This window comes from Phodopus roborovskii, unplaced genomic scaffold (assembly GCF_943737965.1).
Source record: "Phodopus roborovskii unplaced genomic scaffold, PHOROB, whole genome shotgun sequence".
NCBI classification, from domain to species: domain Eukaryota; kingdom Metazoa; phylum Chordata; class Mammalia; order Rodentia; family Cricetidae; genus Phodopus; species Phodopus roborovskii.
This window is the reverse complement of record NW_026126461.1, coordinates 13,899,726-13,923,477: the sequence shown is the minus strand read 5'-3', so window position 1 is coordinate 13,923,477 and position 23,752 is coordinate 13,899,726. Positions and strand designations below refer to the sequence as shown.

The 23,752-nt window shown below is 43.1% G+C and overlaps 1 protein-coding gene across 2 annotated transcripts in view; it reads left to right on the top strand.

The window, feature by feature from the left end:
- The window catches only part of Pja2 (praja ring finger ubiquitin ligase 2), a 50,074-nt gene extending 35,487 nt beyond the window's left edge, over nt 1-14,587 (top strand). For both annotated transcript variants that reach the window (XM_051190882.1, XM_051190881.1), the window contains 5 exons: nt 4,303-4,488; nt 7,505-7,616; nt 8,289-8,403; nt 8,748-8,869; nt 12,421-14,587. In XM_051190882.1, the coding sequence (XP_051046839.1) occupies nt 4,303-4,488; nt 7,505-7,616; nt 8,289-8,403; nt 8,748-8,869; nt 12,421-12,546 (661 nt within the window). In that variant the 3' untranslated portion in view covers nt 12,547-14,587. The remainder of the gene's footprint in view (nt 1-4,302; nt 4,489-7,504; nt 7,617-8,288; nt 8,404-8,747; nt 8,870-12,420) is intronic.
- Nucleotides 14,588-23,752: the final 9,165 nt, after the last annotated feature.

Here is a 23,752-nt window from a genome sequence, read left to right as displayed (position 1 = left end):
TTTTCATATTGCTTTATAAAGGAAGTTTGAGCATATAAAACAGTAGTTCTCTGACTTCCTAGTGCTGTGACCCTTTAATACAGTTCCTCAAGTTGTGACCCAACCGTAAGATTTTTTTGGTACTTGATAACTGTAATTTTGCTACTGTTAGGAGTTGTAATGTAAATATTTTTAGAGATAGGGGTCACAACCTACAGGTTGACAGCTGCTGATTTAAAAGTTCATTTTTGCTAAGTTAGGAATAACTGAATTAATATTGCCCATTGTGATACAATGAAGAGACTTGGGAGAACAATCTGCCTTGTATAGTACATTACATTTAGCGTGTCATGGTAGTTTAAGTGATTCATTCACAGAAATGGAGGCAATTAGTTGCAAATAAAGATGTATTATATTTTTATCTAGCTCGATTGGATAGTATTCAGAACATCATTCAGATACCATTCAGAGGGATGTGGTAAACATCTCTGATGTTATAACTTGAATGGAAATATTCCTATGTTAGGCGTTCTCCAATTTAAGTGGGGAAACGCCAGAAAGGCGCTGTTGTTTTGTGTGCCTGTCTCTGTTGCACTCATCTGTTTTGTTGTAGCACATGAATTGGTATGGCTGGGTTTCCAAGAAACAGAACAAACAATTCCCAAAAGTAAAGGCAGGTTAGAAAGGGCCTGTGGCTCTCAGCGTAGCGACCCTTACCAACCCTAGTATTTCACCAGTGAAAAAGGGTGAGACCTTTCCTCTCCCTATCCCTACCCATCTCTGTTTCTCTGTGTCTTATTTGAGAAGCTGTTGTGAATGTAATTTTCCCCTAAATTTATTTCTCAGCGAGTTCATTTATTGCTATATAGAAACTACTCTCTTTTGTGTTTATGTTTTCTGTCCTTCTACTTTGTTTAAAGTGTTTACTGAGTCTGCGGGCTTCCTGGGAGGATGTCTAGGGCCTTTTCAGAGTGGAAACACTCTGCCTGCAAACAGGGTGATTTGACTTCTTTCCTACTTGTATCCCTTTCATTCCTTCCTCTGGTTTTATTGATCTAGGCAAGACATGAATAGGAGCAGAGTAGACACCCTCATCCCTAATTTCAGAAGGAAACATTTTTAAATCACACTATGTAATAACAACTTTTTAATCTACTTTATGGGATTCTACCAAGAATATTGGATTTTAAGTCTTTTCAATGTAAAAATTAAAACACAATAATTTTGGGCTGTCAATCATAGGATTTTTTTTTTTTTTTTGTAGATTTCTTGGCTATTTCTCCATCCTTTTTAAAAGTAAATCAAACATGATCATGTAATCATAATTTAATGATAGATTATTTGCTCTTATTTTGCATAGGATATAACTGTTGAGATCTTTAAGCATAATTTCTAAATTTTGATTTCAGTACCAGTTTGATATTTATTTTCCTTTAAAAAATGTTTTGTTTTTTTCTGTACTCTGCCTCTGTGTTAAAATGTTATTCATCTGGCAAATGTTAGCTTTGGGTGATGAAACACCAAATAGCTATTTTATTATAAAGGAATATCTTTGATTATTTAAATTTTTATGATGACAACTAAATTGTTTCATTTTTAGTTTCTCGTAGGATATGTTTTCATAAGTTATATATTTCTTGGGCTAATATTGGCATTTGTACTTCTTGGACTGTATAAAGTATATAAAAATTAATTAGGTATTAATTATATAAAAGAATTTAGGTAGGAAAAGTTTAGAATTAAAAAAATTAACCAGGCATTGGTGGTGCACGTCTTTAATCCCAGTACTCAGGATGCAGGGGCAGGTGGATCTCTGTGAGTTCAAGGCCAGCTTAGAGAGCTAATTCCAGGGAAACACTGTCTCGAGAAACCAAAAGAAAAAGACAAGGAAGGAAGAAAGCCATTAATTACAGACTGGTGTTTCCTACAGAGAGAGGAAGGTAGTAATGTGACAAATGGCATCTAATAGAAAACATTAGTTAGAGTGGTTGGGGGGGGGGTCTCAAAAATTGACAGGCTCCTCACCCCCGAGACGGAGTCCTGGCTGTCCTAAAACTAGACCAGTGCTGGGATTAAAGGTGTGTGACATCACTGCTTCAGAAATGGACTTTTCTGTTGAGATCGAAAGGATGAAAATTGGGTGGGCAAAATGATTCATTTGGTAAAGGTACCTGCCATGATGCCTGAGTTTGATGCTGGGGCGGGGGGTTCAAATCCCTTTGCTAGTTGTCCTCTGATTGCTACAAAAATGTGGTGGCATGTATGTACCTCTACCCCCCCCCACACACACACAACAAATAAGTAAATAAGAATTTTGAAAGGATTCGTTAAGATAACGGATAAATTTAATGGTTAGTGTGGGGCTGTTTAGGCAGGAGAGTAAGTACTGAAAAAGAAGGGTTAGCTGAAGGTGGTGATGGTGGTGTAGCTGATGGAAGTAGGCAGGAACCAGACTCGCAACTTCTGAAGTTTATTCAGAGAGTAGTGAGGTTTTCTTTCTTGGTGGGGGGGGCAGGTAGGGTAGTTAAGTCGGGTTTCTCTGTGTAGCCCTGGCTGTCCTGGAACTCACTCTGTAGAGTAGGCTAACCACCAACTCAGAGAGATCCTCCTGCCTCTGCCTCCTCAGTGCTGGGGTTAAAGGTGCACACCTCCACCTCAGCCAGCAGAGCAGCTGAGATTTCTAGTGAAGAATGAATTGATCCAATAGGCAGTCAAAGAGACTGGAAATGGACTAAAGTTTTAAAGAAGTGAATTATTCTGATGAGTGGATACCTGTGAGTTTTAGAACTGTGATAGAGTACTTGCTGATATCCATAAAAGCCTGGGTTTGATTATCCGCTCAGGCCCTCTCCCTCCAAGGGGGTGGGGGATTGATTATTTTGAAGCTTCAAATAAAAAAATAGATTATTGGATGCGGGGAAATGAGAAACAACTATGACTTAAGTTTTCACTTTGATCACTAAATAGATGGACAACTCTAGGAAGAGGGCTAGGAAATAGGAGCTTACTTGCAAGGGTTAATTGTCACTTAGGCACTGTAGATAACAGGATATAGTTTTAAGTTTAAGAGGATGTTTTTGCTTGAAGTTGAATACCAAGATACCTAAGGATGAATAATGTACATTTGGGGTATTAGCTGTTTTCATAAACATCATTCTTTAACGCAATGTGATGTATCTGATAATTTGTTTTGCTCCACGTGTGGTGGTAGGTCTAGGACTCCGCATTGGCCACCATTAGTTTTCAATGGCTGGGAGAAGTCTACAGTATTAGCTAGCTTTAGGTTGTGTGTGTTTAGTAATATTCCAAGGGTAACTGCTACAGTGAGGAAAATGAAAGCATATGTATGCACAAGATACTGGCTAGGTTTTATCCCCAGTACAGGGCAGGGGAGGAGGAGTTGAAGCGTGAAAAAGAACATTAAAATCCACCCAAAAAGAAAAAGACAGAAAGGGGGGAAAGAGTGAAAAGATAAGCTATAGAAATAGTTCTTATAATCATTAGTTAGTCTCTCTCATAAGGGAAAGCTTGTCAGAATTTTAAAACCTAAAAAGGGACATTTAAAGTATAAAAATATAGAGAGATTAAAAGGGAAATACAGTATTTTAGGCAAACACTAAACTGGAAAGAACTAGAACAGTTACATTAATATTTGCAAAATAAACTTAAAGATTAAAGAAAGTATAATTAGAGACTGGAGAGATGACTGCATAGTTATTATCACCTGCTGAACAGTCTGGGGGTCAGAGTTCAGATCCCTGCACCCAGGTCAAGTCAGGCAGCTGGCTCATGCCTGTGATCCCAGCTCAAAGGAGCGCTTGCTGGCTTACAGAGAAAATGCAAGTCCTGGGTTCAAGAAGAGACCCTGCCTCAAAGGAATTGATGGGGCACTACAGAGGAGGATACTTAATTCCTTTTGTTTTGTTTTTTGCTTCTGAGTTGTGTATATAGGCATGCATAATCTGCACATTCACATGCATACACACAAATCTTTTAAAAGGGGTGTGTGTACGTGTGTGTGTGTGTGTGTGTGTGTGTGTGTGTGTGTGTACTGGTTGTCTTCTGTCTGTGGGGACTGGGGCTTGAACTCAAAGTCCTTAGGTATGGTGACAGGAGCATTGACCCACTGTGTCATCTCACCAGCCCATTTATTTTCTATTGAAATGCTTTTGCAGGTGAGAAAAACCATTGTCCAGAATCTTAACACTACAAAAATGCAAGTTACGTGTGAAAGTAGAATGCGTATAAAATTCAGTATGGTGTGTCTGAAAACAACGTGTTTTGTTTTGCTTTGTTTTGCTTTCTCTTACATGTTTATATTAGGGAGCAGACATCCTTGGAAGAAGGGGAGATTCCCTGGTTACAGTACAATGAAGTCAACGAGAGCAGCAGTGACGAAGGGAACGAGCCTGCCAATGAGTTTGCGCAGCCTGAAGCGTTCATGCTGGACGGCAACAACAACCTAGAGGACGACTCCAGTGTGAGTGAGGACCTGGACGTGGACTGGAGGTGCGTCAGCGGCCGCGCTGCCCGCGTGCTCAGTGACCCGTCCATTGCGGGTAGCATGGGGGGCGCCAGACGCCCCTCTCTCTCTCTCTCTCTCTCTCTCTCTCTCTCTCTCCCTCTCCCTCTCCCTCTCCCTCTCTCTCTTTCTCTCTCTGTCCTCTCATCTGTCCCTTCCCTGACTCAGTCTTCACGTGCTTTCCTCTCCTCCCTTCTTTCTCCTAGCTCCCTCTCCACTCACTGCCCCCCCCCATGTGCTCTGGAGATCTTGTCCCTTCCCCCTTCGTGAGGGATTTTATATGAATCTCTTAGAATACACCTTGTATCCTAGTTCCTCTGGTGGTGTGAATTATAGGCTGGTGATCCTTTGCTCTATGTCTAAAATCCATATATGAGTGAGTACATACCATGTTCCTCTTTTTGTGACCTCATTCAGGATGGTTTCTTCAAGTGCCATCCTCTTGCCTGCCAATTTCAAGACGCCATTATTTTTTTCTGCAGAGTAGTACTCCATTGTGTAGATGTGCCACATCTTCATTAACCATTCTTCAGTTGAGGGGCATCTAGGTTGCTTCCAGGTTCTTGCTATTTATTACAAATTATGCTGCTATGAACATAGTTGAACAGATGTCTTTGTTGCATGGATGTGAATCCTTTGGGTATATGCCTAAGAGGGGGATTGCCGGGTTCTGTGGTAAACTAATTCCCATTTTCCTGAGGAACCGCCATACTGATTTCCAAAGTGGCTGTAAGAGTTTGCACTCCCACCAGCAGTGGAGGAGTGTTCCCCTCTCTGCACATCCTCTCCAACATAAGTTATCACTGGTGTTTCTAATTTTAGCCATTCTGGCAGGAGTAAGATGGTATCTCAAAGTTGTTTTGATTTGCATTTCCCTGATAGCTAAGGATATTGAGCACTTTCTTGAGTGTCTTTCAGCCTTTTTGATTTCCTCTATTGAGAGTTCTCTATTAGTTCTGTACGCCACTTTTTAATAGGGCTATTTGGTGTTTTGGTGACTAGTTTATTGAGTTCTTTGTATATTTTGGAGATCAGCTCTTTGTCAGATGTAGGATAAGTGAAGATCTTTTCCCAGTCTGTGGGCTGCCGTTTGGTCTTGTCAACTGTGTCCTTTGTCTTACAGAAGCTAAAAATGGCAATCTTGCCAAAAGCAGTCTACAAATTCAGTGCAATCCCCATTAAAATCCCAGCACAATTCTTCACTGACCTTGAAAGGATAATAATCAACTTTATATGGAAAAACAAAAGACCCAGGATAGCCAAAACTACCCTGTACAATAAAAGAACTTCAGGAGGCATCACCATCCCCGACTTTAAACTCTACTACAGAGCTGTAGTCCTGAAAACAGCCTGGTTTTGGCACAAAAATAGACCAATGGAATCGAATTGAAAATCCTGATATTAACCCACACACCTACAACCACCTGATTTTTTGACAAAACAGGTAAAAGTATACAATGGGAGGGGGACAGCATCTTCAGCAAATGGTGCTGGCACAATTGGATGATGGTGTGTAGAAGACTGCAGATAGACCCAAGTCTTCGCCATGCACAAAACTCAAGTCCAAATGGATCAAAGACCTCAACATAAATCCAGCCACACTGAACCTCTTAGACGAGACAGTGGGAGGTACCCTTGAACAAATTGGTACAGGAGACCACTTCTTGAACATAACTCCAGTAGCACAGACACTGGGATTTACAATTAATAAATGGGACATTCTCAAACTTAGAAGCCTTTCAGATTCTTATACTGTCCAATTACCATTTCCCCATTTTATGGCTATTTTGAGCCATAAATATAAATAACCTGTTTATTCTCCAACTTCCATCTGTGAGGATTAACATCTATTAGTAATTCTTATCTGAAACATGAATTTTTAACCAGGAATCTTCATTGGTGGCCCAATTACAACTATCTATCAGGTCCTGAGTGTCTAGGTTTGTTTATGCTACTGAGGAAGAGAACGATTGGATTGGCATTTACTTCAGTCATTTAAGGGGATTTTGTATAGGAAGTGGACGTGTTTGTTTTATTTCAGTAGACAGATATAGGAAGAGGTGAAAATTTGAAGTAGAAATTTCAGTTTTAATTTGACCTATTGAAAAGCAGTGTGCTTGGAAGGACTATTTCTTTAGTGTTGTATGTGCCCTCCCATGCCTGGATTTTCTAATTTGAAAATTTTAGTAATTTGAGAGCCAAGGGAAAAGGTAGGAACGTGACTTGTGGATAAAGGATGTGGCTTTAACACGAGAGACAAATGCATTTTTCGTGAAGGGCTCATAGTCCTTTGGAATCAGAAGTCATAAAAATGAACAGTTTGGCTGGGCAGTGGTAGCAAATGCTTTTCGGTCCCAGCACTAGGGAAACAGAGGCAGGTCAAGGTCAGCAGCCGGTCTCCAGCCTGGTGTACAGAGTGAGTACCAGAACAGTTATATGGGTACACAGAGAAACGCTGTCTGGAAAAACAAGAAATGAGCGGTTTGGAAAAAAATAATTTTCTAGCTCTTAGTAAGTGAAGGAGGCCTGATTCTTAGCCTAGGGGGAGCGAGTGAGAAAATAAAATCTTGCAAGCCCAAAGTGATTAAGCAATTCAAAGTGGCGGGGGGCGGGGGGGGGGGGAGTCTTCACCAGCAATAGAATTTAAATACAATAATTTCCTTTCTTATACTTTCACCTTCACCCAGACTGGAAACTAAAATTAACAGAAAGAAAACTATAGGAGGATTATATGCATAAAAATAATAGCACTCAGCAGGCTTTTGAGTCTGAGACACAAAGGGAGAATTTCTGCATGTGTAGTGAGGTGGCAGACGAGCAAATGGTGTTATTTTAATTCTTTATATTTAACTCTTAGTTTTTTTGTTGTTCTTTCTGTTATTCAGCTCACACAGTTTTAGTTTTCTCCTTGCAGAACTTGTACAGCCAATCAATATGGTAATATATAATTTTCCTTGACTGTATGATTTCTGACATCATAGCTATGGATCTTGTTTATTTCAGCCTGTTTGATGGTTTCGCGGATGGGCTGGGAGTCGCTGAAGCTATTTCTTATGTGGACCCACAGTTCCTCACCTACATGGCACTAGAGGAGCGCTTAGCCCAGGCCATGGAGGTATGTTCATAACTGACAAATTCATGGAAAATAATTTTAAAGCTTGAATGGTTTCCTTCCTTTCACTTTGCTGGAGAGACAGTGAATAGTTTGCTCAGCAATTTCATAGCTGCTGAGTAGCCATTGTGTTTAGTATATGAAGTCACTGGCTGTCATGACAGTTCACTTCAGATTGCAGTAGTAGTTATTATCTCATGAAGTGAGCCTTTCTGAAGGGTGTCTTTTCTGATGTTATTGATCTCATAAGAGCTCTCAAGTTGGAATTATGACCACTCATCTGAAAAGTTCAGTTATAGTGAGCAAGTAGATGCTTTACTGAAACAAGACATAGCTTTACTTGTGATAGGTTGAGCATTCTACAGATGTAGGGGCGGGGGATGCGCTCGAGGTGCCTGCCTGCCTGCCTGCCTGCCTGCCTGCCTGCCTGCCTGCCTGCCTGCCGCCTGCCTGCCTGCTGCCTGCCTGCCTGCCTGCCTGCCTGCCTGCCTGCCTGCCTGCCTGCCGTGACTTAGTGGTTGTGGTGGGTCTTTCAGAAGGGAGCTAAAGGGGTAAAGGTGGAACAAAAAGAATATGAGAGCATGATGAATATAATTTGATGAGACATCCTAAAAATAGTTCCCATTACTGTTTTAAAGAGTCTCCTAACAAAGAACTATACTTTTTGTTTTTCAGACTGCACTGGCACACTTAGAATCTCTCGCAGTGGATGTTGAGGTGGCTAATCCACCAGCTAGTAAGGAAAGCATCGATGGGCTTCCAGAAACGCTTGTTCTAGAAGATCATACTGGTAAGGAAGGTCAACATTCTCAAGTCTGGGATGCCATGTTATATGTTTTGCTGTATTATTGGGGCACCTAGGAGAAGTATTGATCATTATATTTTTATAAGCCAGAAGCAGACAAACTTTCACTTAGTAGCAAATGCTTAATAAAATAGTAAAGACCAAATCTTTATCTGGTCAACTTTTTAAAGAAGGAATGTTTATGAAATTCCAAATTAGCATGCTAGAATCACGCTTGTCAGTTACTTGATAAAACTGCCTCTGCCGTCTCCCATAGCCATCACGGTGATTAGTTTTGCTAACCCTGAGCTTCTGCTGTGGCTTGATGGGTGTGCGTTGTGTGTCCTCAGCTATTGGCCAGGAGCAGTGCTGCCCAATCTGCTGCAGCGAGTACATTAAGGACGACATCGCGACAGAGCTGCCCTGCCATCATTTCTTCCACAAGCCTTGCGTCTCAATCTGGCTGCAGAAGGTGAGCTTTGCATGCACGTCCTTAGAAGTCACACTTGCATCGCTTCTCCCACAGGCAGTAATTGTACTGACCTGTAAGCCAGTTTTATCTAAGCATATATTCATAGTGTTTCACATTAACAACTGGCTTCCTTTTGTAGAAATTTAGACAGCAGTAACTAATACATTTTTGTTCATTGCCCTGAAACTGTTTTCAGAAATATCTCAAAAGATTCTTCTACACCCTCAAAGTATACTGTAATTTAAAAAAAAAAAAAATGTTCTGCTAGCGTGCACGGATGTTGCTGAAGTTGTGTGGGAAAAGTATAACAAAGCAAACCGTGGCCTAGTTTCTCTGTGCCTACCTTAAAGACTTACGATAATTTCAAGTACATTTGAGTTACTTTGGAAATAGAGTTTACTTACGTCCCATGTCTCTGTTGTCACATGAGGATGCCCACCCTCCAGCTTAGTAGAGACCCTCAAGCTCCTTTCTTGGCATTTTTCTTGTGGTTACAGCTGCCTCTTCCCTACAAACACTCCTCCCGTCCTTCTCTCTTCTGCTTCACTCTTCACTGTCAGTTTGTCTCCTTAAAACTGCATTTAAAATCTCCGAGCTCCTTTACAAAATCTGAGGGGCCATTGATGCTGCAGCCTCCCGTGTTGTGGTTAGGTGTTTGCTCACTTTGTACTTTCTCATTTGCTGAAGTCTTTACTCTCCCCGGAGTCCCTCAGCAGCTGCTCGGCCACACCTCCAGTAACCAGTATTCCTACCCACCGGCCACACCTCCAGTAACCACTATTCCTACCCACCGGCCACACCTCCAGTAACCAGTATTCCTACCCACCGGCCACACCTCCAGTAACCAGTATTCCTACCCACCGGCCACACCTCCAGTAACCAGTATTCCTACCCACCGGCCACACCTCCAGTAACCAGTATTCCTACCCACCGGCCACACCTCCAGTAACCAGTATTCCTACCCACCGGCCACACCTCCAGTAACCAGTATTCCTACCCACCGGCGGGCGTGTTTCCATGTTCCCCAATTGTCGACGTCTGTGGGATTGGATTTGTTTTTATTTTCCCACGAAAGGGTTGTACAGTTGTTTAATATATAATTTGAAATTTATTCCTTAGTACTTTTTCCTCTGACCAAACTTTAAAAACGTTTTATTATTTGCTTTTCTCCCCCTAAATTGTTTTCGAATTTATTGTGGTGATGATATTAAATATATACATTCTGTTGTCGACTTGCTCTGAAATACTTTTAGACTTAGATTAATGGAACACAATAATACCCGTGAAACGCAGTGTCCTTTTGAATTGAAGTCGGAAGTTATATGCCTGATTACTGCTGGCTTTTAAAAACATCCGTTGTTATGGTGATGTGCATATCACACAATGTTATGAGAACTAGTATGACATACTAGGAGGCAATCAGTGCCTAGTGAATGTTAAAACATAAACTATATCAATCCTATTAGTAAAAAATAGAGATGGCTTGTTAATAATAAAATGGCAAAAAGAAGCTTAATTTATGGTACAAATTGCAAAGACCTGTCAGTGGACTTCAGTGAACTGCATATTAACAAAATGATTGCTAATCAGTTAGATAATGATGTTTCAAGTCTTGTGAGGTTTCTGGCATTCCAGGTGATTTTTTTTTTCTTTAACTGCTCATTCTGCATTGTGTTGATTATAGTGTAGATGCCTATATCAAATGATGTACCTGTCTATTTTGAATTTTATATGAAGTTGAAATAGATAACATATTACCTATAAACAAATAACTAGTATGGTAAGTTAGCAGAAATTAAGGAGAGAATTAAGTGGGAAAGAAGTTATAATTCCTGTGCAACGTGTGTACCCAAGCTTGTGGTTTATGCCCACTCCTGAGCATCAGCCTGCCAGCTGTCACTTCTTTACCCGTGGTAGTTGCCTACTTAATTGCACATCTGCATTACAGGTGTTATCTAAGCTGTAGCTCCGCTCATGTTACTTTGCTTGCCCTGCACTGGAGAGATTGAGGTTGGTTTTCTCTCACTTGCAGAGTAGTAGAACAGTAGATTTCTGTCTTGGCTTTCACGGCTTTCTGTGCAATAGCACAGATTTGTTACATTCTGTAAATGTAGCCATGGGTCTGTACATTTGTCCCCGGAGGCTGGTTCCCCTCCCTCCCGTCTGAGGGATGAAGTGGTCTAGGTAGATAACAAGCTTTCTTCACACTCTCAGTTACAGAGACTTGAGAAGGACGCAGTATTGCGTACAATCAGTTCAGAAACCACTAGATGATTTCCCTGTGTTTGCCCACTTCATCCACACAAAGGACTGGAAAATGTTCTGATGTTCTGTTCCCTATCCCGGTGATTGTCACTGGGCTAAGACGGTATAGCTGGTACTGTCTAGGCGAGAACTGCACTCTTTTTACGATGCTGCCGTTAGAGTCCATTCATTGTGTCAAGTACATAGTCAGAGTGCTTGACTTTGCTGTCCCTGAGGAAAGAACTTAGTACAAAGCCTCCCCTGAGGAAAAGGTCTCTAAGATAAAATTCTTTGTCACCTTCAACAGTGTGATAGCTTCACTGCCCTTCTATGGGAGAGATGTATTTGGGAAAAGATCAGATCTGCAAGGGCATGATCTGTCTCATCTGTTAGAAGGCACATAATTTGTCTCTTTTTAGAAAGGGATTACCTGGCTAATAAAGTAAGGTCTGAAGTCAATCTGTTTGATCACATCTGCCTACACTAAAGTGAGGCTGTATCTCACTTTACATGTATCATACATGTAGATAACAAGGATGGGCCTGGCGGGGCTGTAATTTGGTGAGCCAATTAGGTGGAGTTTCTTCGTATGTGCCTAATAGATAAATGACTGGATTCAGGTCATTACTAAGCGTATCTGACTTCTATGAGACAGTATACTGATTGTGCTCAGCTTTGAGCACAGTATCCATGCCAAGCATGGAAGGTCTAAATAAAAGTTCAGTGAGTAAAAGGTGAGTTGAATCCAAGGTATGGAAATGATCATAATATGCTGTTTTATATAAAAGAAATTGGATCTGGGTGGTGGTGGCATACACCTTTAATCCCAGCACTCTGGGACTCAGAATGGGGGAGGGGTGTCTGGCGTTAGAATTTTGAGATGGCATTAAATAAAAGGCTTTAAAATTCTGTCTCTATGCTATGTGGGTGTGTGTGCAGCGTATTTTTTGTTTTGAAGTACTTGATTTGGGAGCTGGACAGATGACTCAGCAGTTAACAGTGCACATGCCTCTTACAGAGGAGCTGAGTGTAGTTCACATCCATGTCAGGTGGATCACAGTTGTTATCCCTCCAGCTCTGGAGGAGTCTAGCGCTGCCTGCTGGTGGTGCAGGTACCTGCACCCATGTGCATAGACACACACACACACACACACACACACACAATGAGAGACAGTACATTTTTTTAATGATACTTGGATTTGTTTGCAGGATAATGATGCTATGATTTTTCTATAAAGTGAGTGCTACTAGTCTGTTTCTTCTGTTGTCTGTTAATTGTTTTGTTGGTTTGTTTGTTTTCCCTCCAGTCGGGAACATGCCCTGTGTGCCGCCGTCATTTCCCTCCTGCAGTCATTGACGCGTCTGCGGCTGCTTCCTCTGACCCTGATCCTGATGCCCCACCTGCCAATGACAGTACTGCAGAAGCCCCATAAAGAGTGACATGGGAATGAGACCTCAATTCTATCACAGTAAATCTGCAAATTTCTTCTAAATCTGATGTGCAAATAATTATATATAAATATATTTAAAATGCTATATATAGTATATGCTGTAGTTTAGAAAGAGAATATTAACCTTTCTAAACTGAATTTAGGTTTGCAGAACATACTAAATATTTCCAAGCTGAATGTTGAAGCAGTGCATCCATTTTCTTTAGTTGAATACATCATAGATGTAAACCTCCTGAGATGGTTAGGTAATAAAATATTCAGTGAACATTGGATGCATTTAAAGAAAGGCTAGTAAAGCCTGTGAATGTTCTGGTGTGCTCAGTGCTCAGCACTGTTACACGTGTTTGCCCTTATGAAACACTAACCCTTATCCAGTCTGCTTCTTGTGAAATACTTGAAGGCCCAGAGCACTCTTGACACACTTGTTTAAGAAGTTGGATATAGTTACTTTAAGGGAGTTTGGCTTCAGACTTGCCGTGGCCATGTTTGTAACTGTATCACCCAAATAAAAGTTGCACAGCCTTCGGGTGACCACATGCATAGGGAAGTCTCTACAGACTCGAGTGTAATAGGTGGACAAGAGTGGCTTAGAAGGGGCGACGCGAGAGCACACAGGGAGAGCACACCCCGCCTGGTCCACCCCCAGGCAGCTTCAGGAATATCTAAATAGCTTCTAAAATGCACAGTTTCATCTAAGTTGTGTAATATCTGAGTATTTATATTCTTTCTTTTTTCTCCATTCTTAAAAATAAATGAATTTTCACTGTTGGCACATTTGAGGCTTAAATATAAGAAACATAACACTTGCATTCTGATTTTTGCATATATTGTAAATGTGGCTGGTATTTACAGCAAAATACTGTGTATCCTTTTATGGGTAAAACAAAAGTGAACATTGCATGCAAGTAATGTGGTGAACTTGTAATTTAGGGGTTCTGGGGCTTCTGTGACTTTGGATGCTTACATTCAGGCCTTAATGTTGCTCTAGCTAGCATGCTTCCTTCTGATGTATATAGTCAGCGTTGTACAAACTAATCTTGGCTTGTTTTCTACTCTGTGGTCTTTCCATACCATATTTCATTGATGATCAGTTAGTGTCAAGAAGTCATACCAGATTAACATTAGTTCTCATGTGTGTACTGTGGAGATTTGTGGATTGTGTGGTTTATTTGTTTGTTTTCTTTTATGTACTGTTGATTAGTTGTGGCATTTGCTGATTAAACTTACATTGCTGCAGATTGCTTTGTAACAAGCCACATGTTATGTTAGTCAGTATTAAGGGACCTTGATTTTATTCTCCTAGATAGCAGCTGTCCCAAAGAAAATATTTCTTCTTTGCCTATTAAGATTTAGCTATTATCTGCCAGTTGTTAAGAGGTTTGGTTCCAAACTCAACCAGAGAGTTGAACGTAAGATAGCTGTTGTCCTTTTTGCTCTCCATCTGTTACCGTTCTTCATTGTTGGCTCCTAACTACGTATACACACAGCTGCTGTGAAGAAGAAAGCTGAATAAGACTTGCTTTCAATGTTTTAAAAAGAAAAATGAAGTTTTAGAACTTTGATGGTAACAAGCCAGTATAAGCTGAGGCTGACAAGTTCAGACCCTAATATATTATTTGATCCTTTTGAACAGTTAAGAATATATGAAGGTAAATTAGAAATAGTAAAAATATTGATAAAATGTCATTTATCTTATTTCTCTATTTTTTGTTGTGACTTGGCCTAATAATTTTAATTTTTTGAACGTTTTATTTCTTGTAATATGAATGCTGATATTTAAGGTTACACTCATGTGGGGTTTCTTTTATTTCTTAGTTGTTTATCTCTAAGCTAACTAACTTCTAAGATTATTTGTGATATGGATTTATATATAAGCTGTTAAATATATATGAGCTGTTAAAATGGAATGCAAGGTTTTCAAAAGCCCAGGTCTAACTGTAATGATTGGTTTATTGTTATACGATCCCAGCCCGCCATTTTCCGTGTAAATCATAAACAATAAACAGGATATACTCGGTGGTCATTTCTAATATTTAATTGTGTAATCCTATCACTTCTATAGCATAATCCTTAAAGGATTTAGAGTCAGTAACAAAGAACCCAACTTGTAAGAACTCTAGCCTGAATAGATAGGGTCTTTGTTTTTCTAAGAAGTCTAGGGGGCTGCACATGTCACTGGGAGAGGAAGCTGGTGGGCTTGTGCTGTTGTGGAGGTTCTGAAGGAAGAGCGGCTGCCCTTTCCTGCCTGACGTTCACAGCAATTCCACCATTTTCTGCAGAACCTGGCTTCTGGGCTGACCCAGACCGGAAACCTTGAGTTTTGCGGTGCTGTCTCCAAACCCAGTGCAAGACTGCTGTCAGATATGCCCACTGAGGATGACCTTAAGGCCCATAAAGGGCGCAGGGGCTTATTTCTGAGTCAGTTGGATAGGGAATTATGTCCACGTTAGTAAATTAACAAAAATTATTTTGAATTCTATTGTCCTGATAAGCATGTTAGGATAGCAGTGGTATGCATATGTCCCTGTGGAAGTACAGAGGCACTAATAAAATGGCATCCTTTTGGTCCAGCCATTGCTAGTGCTGCCATTTGTACCCCTGCAAAGGCAGGATTTCTCTATAAAAACAGCGTCATTGAGATTTCTATAGGTAGCATACATCTCTTTGTGTCCACCTCTTCATATCCTCCCTCAGGCTTCACTATTTTAAATGTTCCACGAGATCTCATCCAGACCAGTCTAAGGCTGACTTTTTGATCATTCATGTTTTGCTCACAAAGTAAACAGTTCTTCTGTAATATAACTAAAATGTATGGTTCAGAGAAATTTTTGCCAGCTTCAAAATTATTGTGAAGGCGTAGGTGCAGTTAGTTGCTTGCTATCTCCTTTCGTAGGCAAGCATGTTGTGTGGCTGAAGAGCTCCTGTGTCTGCTCCTAACTTAGTGTCTTCATACCTAACCGAAGGGCACCACTCCCCTGGCCACTGTAAACAGTGTCTCGATGCCCCTGTCAGCCCCAGTCTTGATGAAGCGTACCTTCCATCATGTCTGGGGCTCCGCGTTTGATGAGTGTTGAAGATTGACTACAAAGCCACAGTAGCACTGGGGAAGCCCTCTAGGTTGGCACTGGTAGTTCTCGAAACTACCAGTTACCCACCTTTTTTTCCTGGAAAAGACACCATAGAATTTTTGCCATGTTTCAAAGATGTGCCTTTGAAAATAGTTGAGTCTGCTAGTGTACTAAATTAAGAAAGGAAAGGAAGTCAGCTGGAAATGCCTCCTTAACAAAGCTGCAAACTCTGTTTCCTGTTGCTCATGTGCCATCTGTTCAGTAGGCTGTTCTAGAATTGATAAGTCTTCAGTGTCAACTTAATCTCTTAATTTCTGGAACCTACCTTTTGATGCTCAGAAATTATCTTTGAAATAATGTGACACTGACAAATCGTATAATTTTGCTATAAAGTGATAAATCTAATTAAGTTCTGTACTGTTGTTCATGAGTAAAAGTTTGAAACAATTTTTGTTTATATACTGTCCTGACGGGAATATTAAGTGCTTGGTTTCCACCATTGCTTTTAGCAATGCCTTTGGAGTTTGAACATTGCACATATGGAATTGTAAATGTGTCATAATTACCCCAGAGATTTTGACAGGAAATCTTGAATAAGTAAAATGAAATTTGGGCCCCAAGATATGACTCAGCAATTAAGAGCATTTACTGCTCTTCCAGAGGACCAGCATCCATGTCAGATCTCACATTGGCCTGGAAATCCAGCTCCAGGGTATCCACCGCCCTTTCCTGGCTTCTGCAGGCACCTTCACACACATGCAATCACATGGTCACATTCATATAAATAAAAATATTTTTTTTTAACTTAAAGGCCTGGAATAATGCACTAAAAATAATAAAAATTTGATCACTTGTATACAGTCTCATAGTCAGTTATAGTTTTTATAGTGAAAACTGGTGAAAAGGGAAACCTTTTATTTTTACAAGGAAACTACTCTTAAATTCCTTGTCAGCAAGAGACATTTTGCCAGCCATTATGATTTCTTTCTTTTTATTTAACAGCATTTATTTATAAGATTCATTTTTAAGCCCAGTTTTACATCATAAGAGCTCCTATTTACAAAGTACTTAACTGAGTGTTAGTAAAGCTCCCTGTTGTTAGTGATCTTCATGATAAATCCAAAGGTCACAATCTTAACAGCAAGTCCCAGAGAGGTCTAAGAGCCCTAGTTTTCTGCCTCACACCACCTCCCTGGTCAGCGTTGTTTACTTAATAGTGTGAGATGGGATCTGATTTTTTTTTTTTAATGAAATGTTCTTAAAAGGAGGTATGTTTACTGAGCATATATATAGGCTTGCTTTCTGAAGTTACACTGTAGTAGGTATTATAAGTAACGTAGAGGTGATTGGTGATACATGTAAATCATATACAGATGCTCTACTGTGTTTTATGCAGCAGTTGAGCAGCTGAAGATTTTGGTACCCACAGGTGTCCTGGAACCTGTCTTCCATAGATGAAGAGGGATGACTACATTACGCTGATGCCATAGCAATTTTTATATTGCTAACCAGAATGTTAGTGATGTTCTGGTTATGAACCACATTTCTTAATCACTTAAGTACTGGTGAGAACTTCCTGCCTTTGTCTGATGACTGCGATTTATATTTATTCCTAGGAGACTGTCTCTGCCTTGAGATCTGTAGCATTCTGTTGTCTGGTTAGTCAACCTAGACCTGACTGAAAAAGAACACAGTAAACCTCCTTACCCCACTCCCCACCCCGAGTTGACCCTAAAAGGTAGTAAGCATGGCGATACATACTATAAATACTATAAATGTAGTGTGACAACTGTCTGTGTGACTAGGGATTTTTTAAATTTCCCCCATTCTCATATATGTGGAGTATGTGTGGGGGTGCATTGTCTAACTGCACGTGAACATGCAGCCCTCAGGCTCTTGCATAGTATCCGCTGAGGCGAGGACTCTGTGAAATGCAGAGCTTTCTCAGTGGGCAGCCGTATTGTTGAGGTGGCCCCAGGCCCCCAGCCGGCCCTTTTACTATGGTAGCTTTGGTTTTCCTGAGTTTCAGGTTTGTTTAGTTTAAATTCACACTTAAAGCAGGTAACTTTGGGAGAGGGATGCTTTGAGCGCCGGCCTTGTCTGAGAGATGAGTATTGTCTCGGCTTTGACCCTGTTGAAGAATAGCAAACGTGGGACTTGGTTGCAACCCACATCTGAATGGGTAAATAGCTCCTGGAGCAGCGTGAGAGGATGTCAACTGTCTTGTTACTCGAATCTGTCCACAAACATCACCAAAGCCAACAAATTATCATTTGCATAACCTGACCTGAGTCATTTACTGAACATTTACTCAATGTGCCTAGCCCACTGCAGGGGCAAGACTACATGTAGCCTCAGCTCTTGGCCCCGTGTAGCAGGGTATCATCTGTAAATTCCATCTTAGGGGGCTGGAGAGATGGCCCAGCAGTTAGGAGCACCGAATGCTCTTCCAGAGAACCCAAGTTCTATTCCCAGTACCCACATGACAGCTCACAAGGGTCTGTAACTCCAGGATCCTCACACAGATACACATATAGGCAAAATACCAATGCACATAAAAACAAATGACCAATTCTGTCTTAGTACCCTGTAGTCGGGCCCTTAGAGGAAGTTATGTGGTTACCCAAGCTAGAAACAACCAAAGTAGGGAATGTTAGCTACCAGAACATACCAGAAGCTAAAGGACCCATTGCTAGGCAGGAGACCTCTAGGGAGATTCCCCACATACCCTCCAGGAGCCATGTCGTCTCAGCCACACACATAAAAAGAATTTCTTTTTTGGCAATGCATCTGGGTATGATGGAGAGAAGCCAGGAGTTTGTTTTATCTGATTGTTTACCTTTCCCTTTGCTCTAAGACGTTTTCTCATAACCCTCCACTAAGGTCTTACCTCAGAAGGGATCATAAGCTAGACAGCTCTGCAACCCTGCTGGCAGAGTACTCCTCGCCTGGGGAGTGGCTACGTTTTGGTGACCACAAATGCAGCGGTTCCCAGACTGCCTCACCTAAAGGCTTCCTTCACAAGGAGTAAAGAACTCTGGAACCGTGGGACTTCCTCCACTGTGGCCCTCCCAGCTGCTAAGAAGCTGTGTGTTCACACTGAGCCCCAGAGGGGCCAAGTGCCGGCCGGTGCACTCATGTTAGGCAGCCGGTGCCGGCTGGCGCCACCAGTGTGTCAGGCACTGCTGTACTGGCTGGTCCTGTCGGCAGCGCTCTACAAAACCAGGGCTCCAGCACAGTCCAACACAACCCTTGGACTCAGCAAGGGCCGCGGCACCGCTCGCTGACGCACTGACGGCCCTGCGTTCCAGCAGGCTATGTGACAACAGTCAGCCACTGGTGGCGGCTGACTTCTAGCCTCACTGCTGGAACTCCCATCAGTTGCTTTTACTGCATCTGAGCTCAAGGATGATGCTGATGCGAAGGCTGCTGACAGCAGGTGCTGTGCAGTCTAGTTCCTGTCACAACCGAGGAAATAGCTTAGGGGGCCCCATTGTCCTGAGGTAGCTACTGACATAGAGCACGGCATAGCCCTCTTCTAGAGCAGGGGACAGATCTGTCCTCTGACCTGAGGGGAATAACGCGCGCCTCTAACACTGCTTCCGCAAAGGTGTCTTTGAAAAGACAGGGCGCAAGACAGCCACCCATGTTGCACAGAAGACATCCAGAAACAAATCCCTGGCCAGTGTGTCCCCCATCACCCAACTCTGCTAACGCAGCAAAGGTCACAAAGCCCACTGTGCAAGGGTGCTTTTAAAAGCCAGCAGTAATGAGAGAGAAGGAAGGTGAGCTGTGTGTGCGTGCGTGCGTGCGTGTGTGTGTGTGTGTGTGTGTGTGTGTGTGTGTGTGTGTGTGTAGGGGGATTACTAAACAAAAATGAAATGTGTCCTTATTGGACACATTAAGCCCTACCAGAAAGGATGGCTGAGCCTCTCTTGCCTATTTGATTGTAAAGAACAGGAAAATTGGGGAAATTGATATAAACATTTATTGGGCGCATACACTGAGAACATTTTGGAGTCCTTTTTACATGTATCATCTTAGTCACTCCTACCAAAGAATTTTAGATGTAGACAATCAGATGACCTCCAAAAGGAACCAACAGATTAAACTAGTAGCCAGTCATCTATGCAGCCCTTTAAGAAGGGCCATCCAGTGCTCGTAGCTTCTGCTGCCTCCTGCCTAGGAAATCAACTGTTCTTGTCTTGCCCTGCACTAATTGGTCTCTCTGCCAGGCAGCTTATCCCTTGGTTAATGGATACCCAGAGCCGCCTCATCTCCAATAACAGACACCAGGGGAGCCTGTGAGTGAGCGCATTGCCCAAGCAACTTGGCAGAAGGTATTGGTCTATCCCGGACTGTTTTGCACTTAGAACCAGTGAAGAATTAAGGACATAAGTCAGTGCTTTATTAGCTCCTTTGTGACGGCAACAGTGGCTTTCCTAAAAAAATCACAGCCACCGAGAATTCTGGGTCTGGGACTTGAGGCTGCAGCCTCCGACTGACGATTTTTCCCACTTTGTCAAAAGTCCTCTTTGTAGCCATTGTCATCCTCTGATGAGGTTTGATGAGAGAAGGGCTATGAGAAAGTTGTAGGACAAACAGGCTGTACATGCTGGAACCCCACTGGAGGAACCCTGCTGAGGTTTTTTAAGAGACAGGATCAGGAGCTCTTTGCCTTGTAAATTGAGTAGCTGCATTCTCTGGCATCCTACTAATGCCAAGGATGATTGATGTCCACAAGACGATTAGCTTCACCTGCCCAGTGAGAATTTTTATCTTTAAGTAGAAATGCAAACAGGGTTGTTCTGCAGGTCTGGGTTACAGGGGAAGGGGTTAAAGGATCCAGCCACAGGCATTAGCTGTTGGCTTCTTCTTCTTCCTCTCCCCTCCCCTTCCCTGCCCTCTCCTGCCCTTCGCCAGCTGGCCATGCTGAGCCTGAATCCTAGCTAACCCTCTACCCAGTCTCCTGGGCAACAGAAGGGATGTGAGTTTCAAGGTTGAGAGGTCTGAGTCAATGTGGATGGTATTCTTAGAGTCGGCAACGTGGGAAGCCTTCTCTGCCCCTTAGGGTCCCTTCCACGAGTCAGGCACTCCTCTGCTGGAACACTTGGCCTGGAAGAACCAATGCTCTTAACCTCCGAGCCATCACTCCAGCCCCCAGAATAAATGCCTCAAGGCAGCAATTCCAGGCCCCAAGGACTCTGTGGCTAGGGTGGAAACGGGGTGGAAACATGGAGCTCCAGCATTAGCCTGCCAGGCTGAACTGAAAGGCACAGGCAACTTGCTCACTCTCCAGAGAGAGGGACAGGAGGACCCGGGACAAGCATGGCAGTGTGTGCCAAAGTCAGCCACTTCCCAGAAGAGGAGGGGTTGTCCCTGTTGTCCTGGGGAGGCAACAGGGGCAGGAGACTGGGTAGAGGTCAGTTCCCAGCAAACGCATGGTGGCTCACAACACTCTGTAATGGCATCTGGTGCCCTCTTCTGGTGTGCAGGCTGACATGCAGGCAGAACACTGTATACATAATAATTGTTTTTGGAAAGTTTAGAACTTTAAAAAAAAGATATTTAGTGTCTGTCCAGAGCCAGGGACCCATTGGGATGTCTGGGTGACAGCTAGAATAGGCGCATGGTCTGTCGGTCTCCCTTCCGGGTGTCCTTGCTGTCTCTCCACAAATCCGTTCCCCAGGCTTTGATCTAGAGAGTGAATTACACTGCTAACTAGCAACATATTTCTGTAAATGACAACAAGATCCAGAATCACACTGAGTCAGAGTGACTCTCATGTCAGACACAAGGCAGTGTCAGGGCTCAGCTTGAGCTGCGTGTAGGCCCGTGCCACCCAAGTCCCACCTCAAAAGGCAGAAAGGTCCTTTCAGTGTCTGTTACCGCTCCCCACGCTGCCGCTGAGGCTCTCACCCACCCTGTAACTGGTCCTGCCTCGTCCAAGGCTACAGAAACCCATCACTCCCCATCTGTGTCCTCTCCTACCCCCTGATGGTCTTAGTTAAAGTGGATGAGCAGTTAAACATCAAGGATGGCTCCCATTTACTGCAGCCCCGCACCGTGCTGATGGCACCTGTGTGGAAGCCAGGGGCAGCCCCCCATGGGGAAGAGGTTGGAAGCAAGGCTGTCTTGTTTGTGCCGGGAGATTCAGACCCGCACATTTAGCAAGTGTAGCCTATGAATGGTGGCTCACATTCCCTGTGTAGTCTGGGTGAGACTCAAGAGGCGGCCATCAGTGAAGCACAGTGCACCTTTGATAGAGCCGTGGAAGTCATTACTCAGAGGTAACAGGACGACTTAGGCCTGGGGGTGACGATATAATTGTCACACAGCGACAGTGGCAAGGAGGCTTACGGTATTCCAATTTCTAAATTCATTGTGGAGAAATAGGAAATTAGCCAGGAACTGTGCACATAATTAATCAATCAAGCAATCAATAAATAACGTGAGTGAGTGGTGTCACGTGGCCAGCGTGAGTGCCTGCCTGCCTGCCTGCCGTGTGCTGAGTCCATGCAGACACCCACACTTCTCTATCTTTGCTCCAGGCCTCCATTAGAAAGGCATTAGCGCCTCACATACCCATGAGTTCTGCAGGTCAAGTGGATCGTGTTGGTAGAAGGCCAACAGAAAATCGTGGCCTAAGGAAGTCCCAGAGGAGACCATGTACCACTGTGGGAATGGCTAACACGTGGCCTGAAAACACAGGTGGACTGGAAACACCTGCGGGCTGTCAGGGTCCCCGCCCCGAGCTTCTGATAGCAGATCTGTGCCCCGGCCTCCATTGCTGTCCTACCCTCCGAGGCTGCAGGGGAACTGACCTGCGCATGAAATCCCCATCCCCAAAGTTCCTTTCCAGGCTGTGAAACCCCAGCCCTCGATCCACGTGCGCACAGCTCCACTCCCGAGGCGTCCTCCAGCTGTTCTGACTCTGAGAGCAATTCAGCTTCTGGAGTCACCTGTCTGCTGTCCTTTACTTCCACGTCACCTCCACCAAGGCTAATCTCACACCGTTAGCATTGGTCAGCAACAAGGCTGCTGTTGGCCATGTCTGCTGCTCTGTTTGTGTCCTGTCTGAAGGGGACAGAGGTGCTACTTATTCCTCAGATTCAACAGAAAGCACTTGGTAAAGGTAAGTACTGTCATTTTTCTGGGTGTCGCCTGAGGATATTTTATTTTAGGTCTTTTCCTTCAACACTCCTTGGAGCTTACTTCCTTTAACTTCATAAGCCCTGCCCAGAGCTCAGAAAGATTCTTGTTTGTTTTTCACAACAGTCTTACACAAACATGGCCACTTAACACACACACACACAGAGAGAGAGAGAGAGAGAGAGAGAGAGAGAGAGAGAGAGAGACAGTCCCCTTAGCATCCATCAGTATTTGGATGGAATGAAATCCACTGCCTGCCTACCTGTAGTGACATCTTGTTCTGCCAGTAGTTTTGGGGTACCGGCCTCGGGGTGTGTCTTTAGTGTGCAGACATGACCCCTTATAAGGAAGAAGAGAGGTGGTGGTCTGGGCATCCTGCATGGCAGCATCCTGTGCCTCCATGGGCAGGACTGGGGGCTATTTACCTTCATCATGTGAGTGTTCCATAAATAAGTATGCTACTCTTATCATCCGTGGACTTCCATAACCCGCCTTCACCCAGCCTTACGAGCTCTACTCTTGAGGCTGATGCACTGCGCTAGAGAGTAGCACACTCGTAGGTCAAACAGATCTTCTGGGGGTACATAGCAAAGTCAGAAGCCAAATGATGATGATGAAGTGAACGAAACCAAACAAGATGAAGCTTCTCACAGGTGTCTAGGAAGACCAGGGAGCTACAAAGAGCAGAACATGTGGGTTGCCCTGAGGAGAGGAGCAGGCGCATAAGAAACATAGGTCCTCCAATTACAGCTCGTATAATTGAACGTCTCAGCAAGAGGTGGGGATAAGACTTCTGCACTTAAGAGCAGGCTGGGATTATGGCATTTGCTGGTGTAACATCGTTCTGTAGGTGTTTATCCTTGCAGAAGAAGCATGGCCTGCCCTTAGGCAGGCATCGGGTTCACCCGGCTGGCAAAGCAGCTCTGGCCTCTTTAGCGCTGTCTTCCCCAGAACATGTTCAGTGGGCA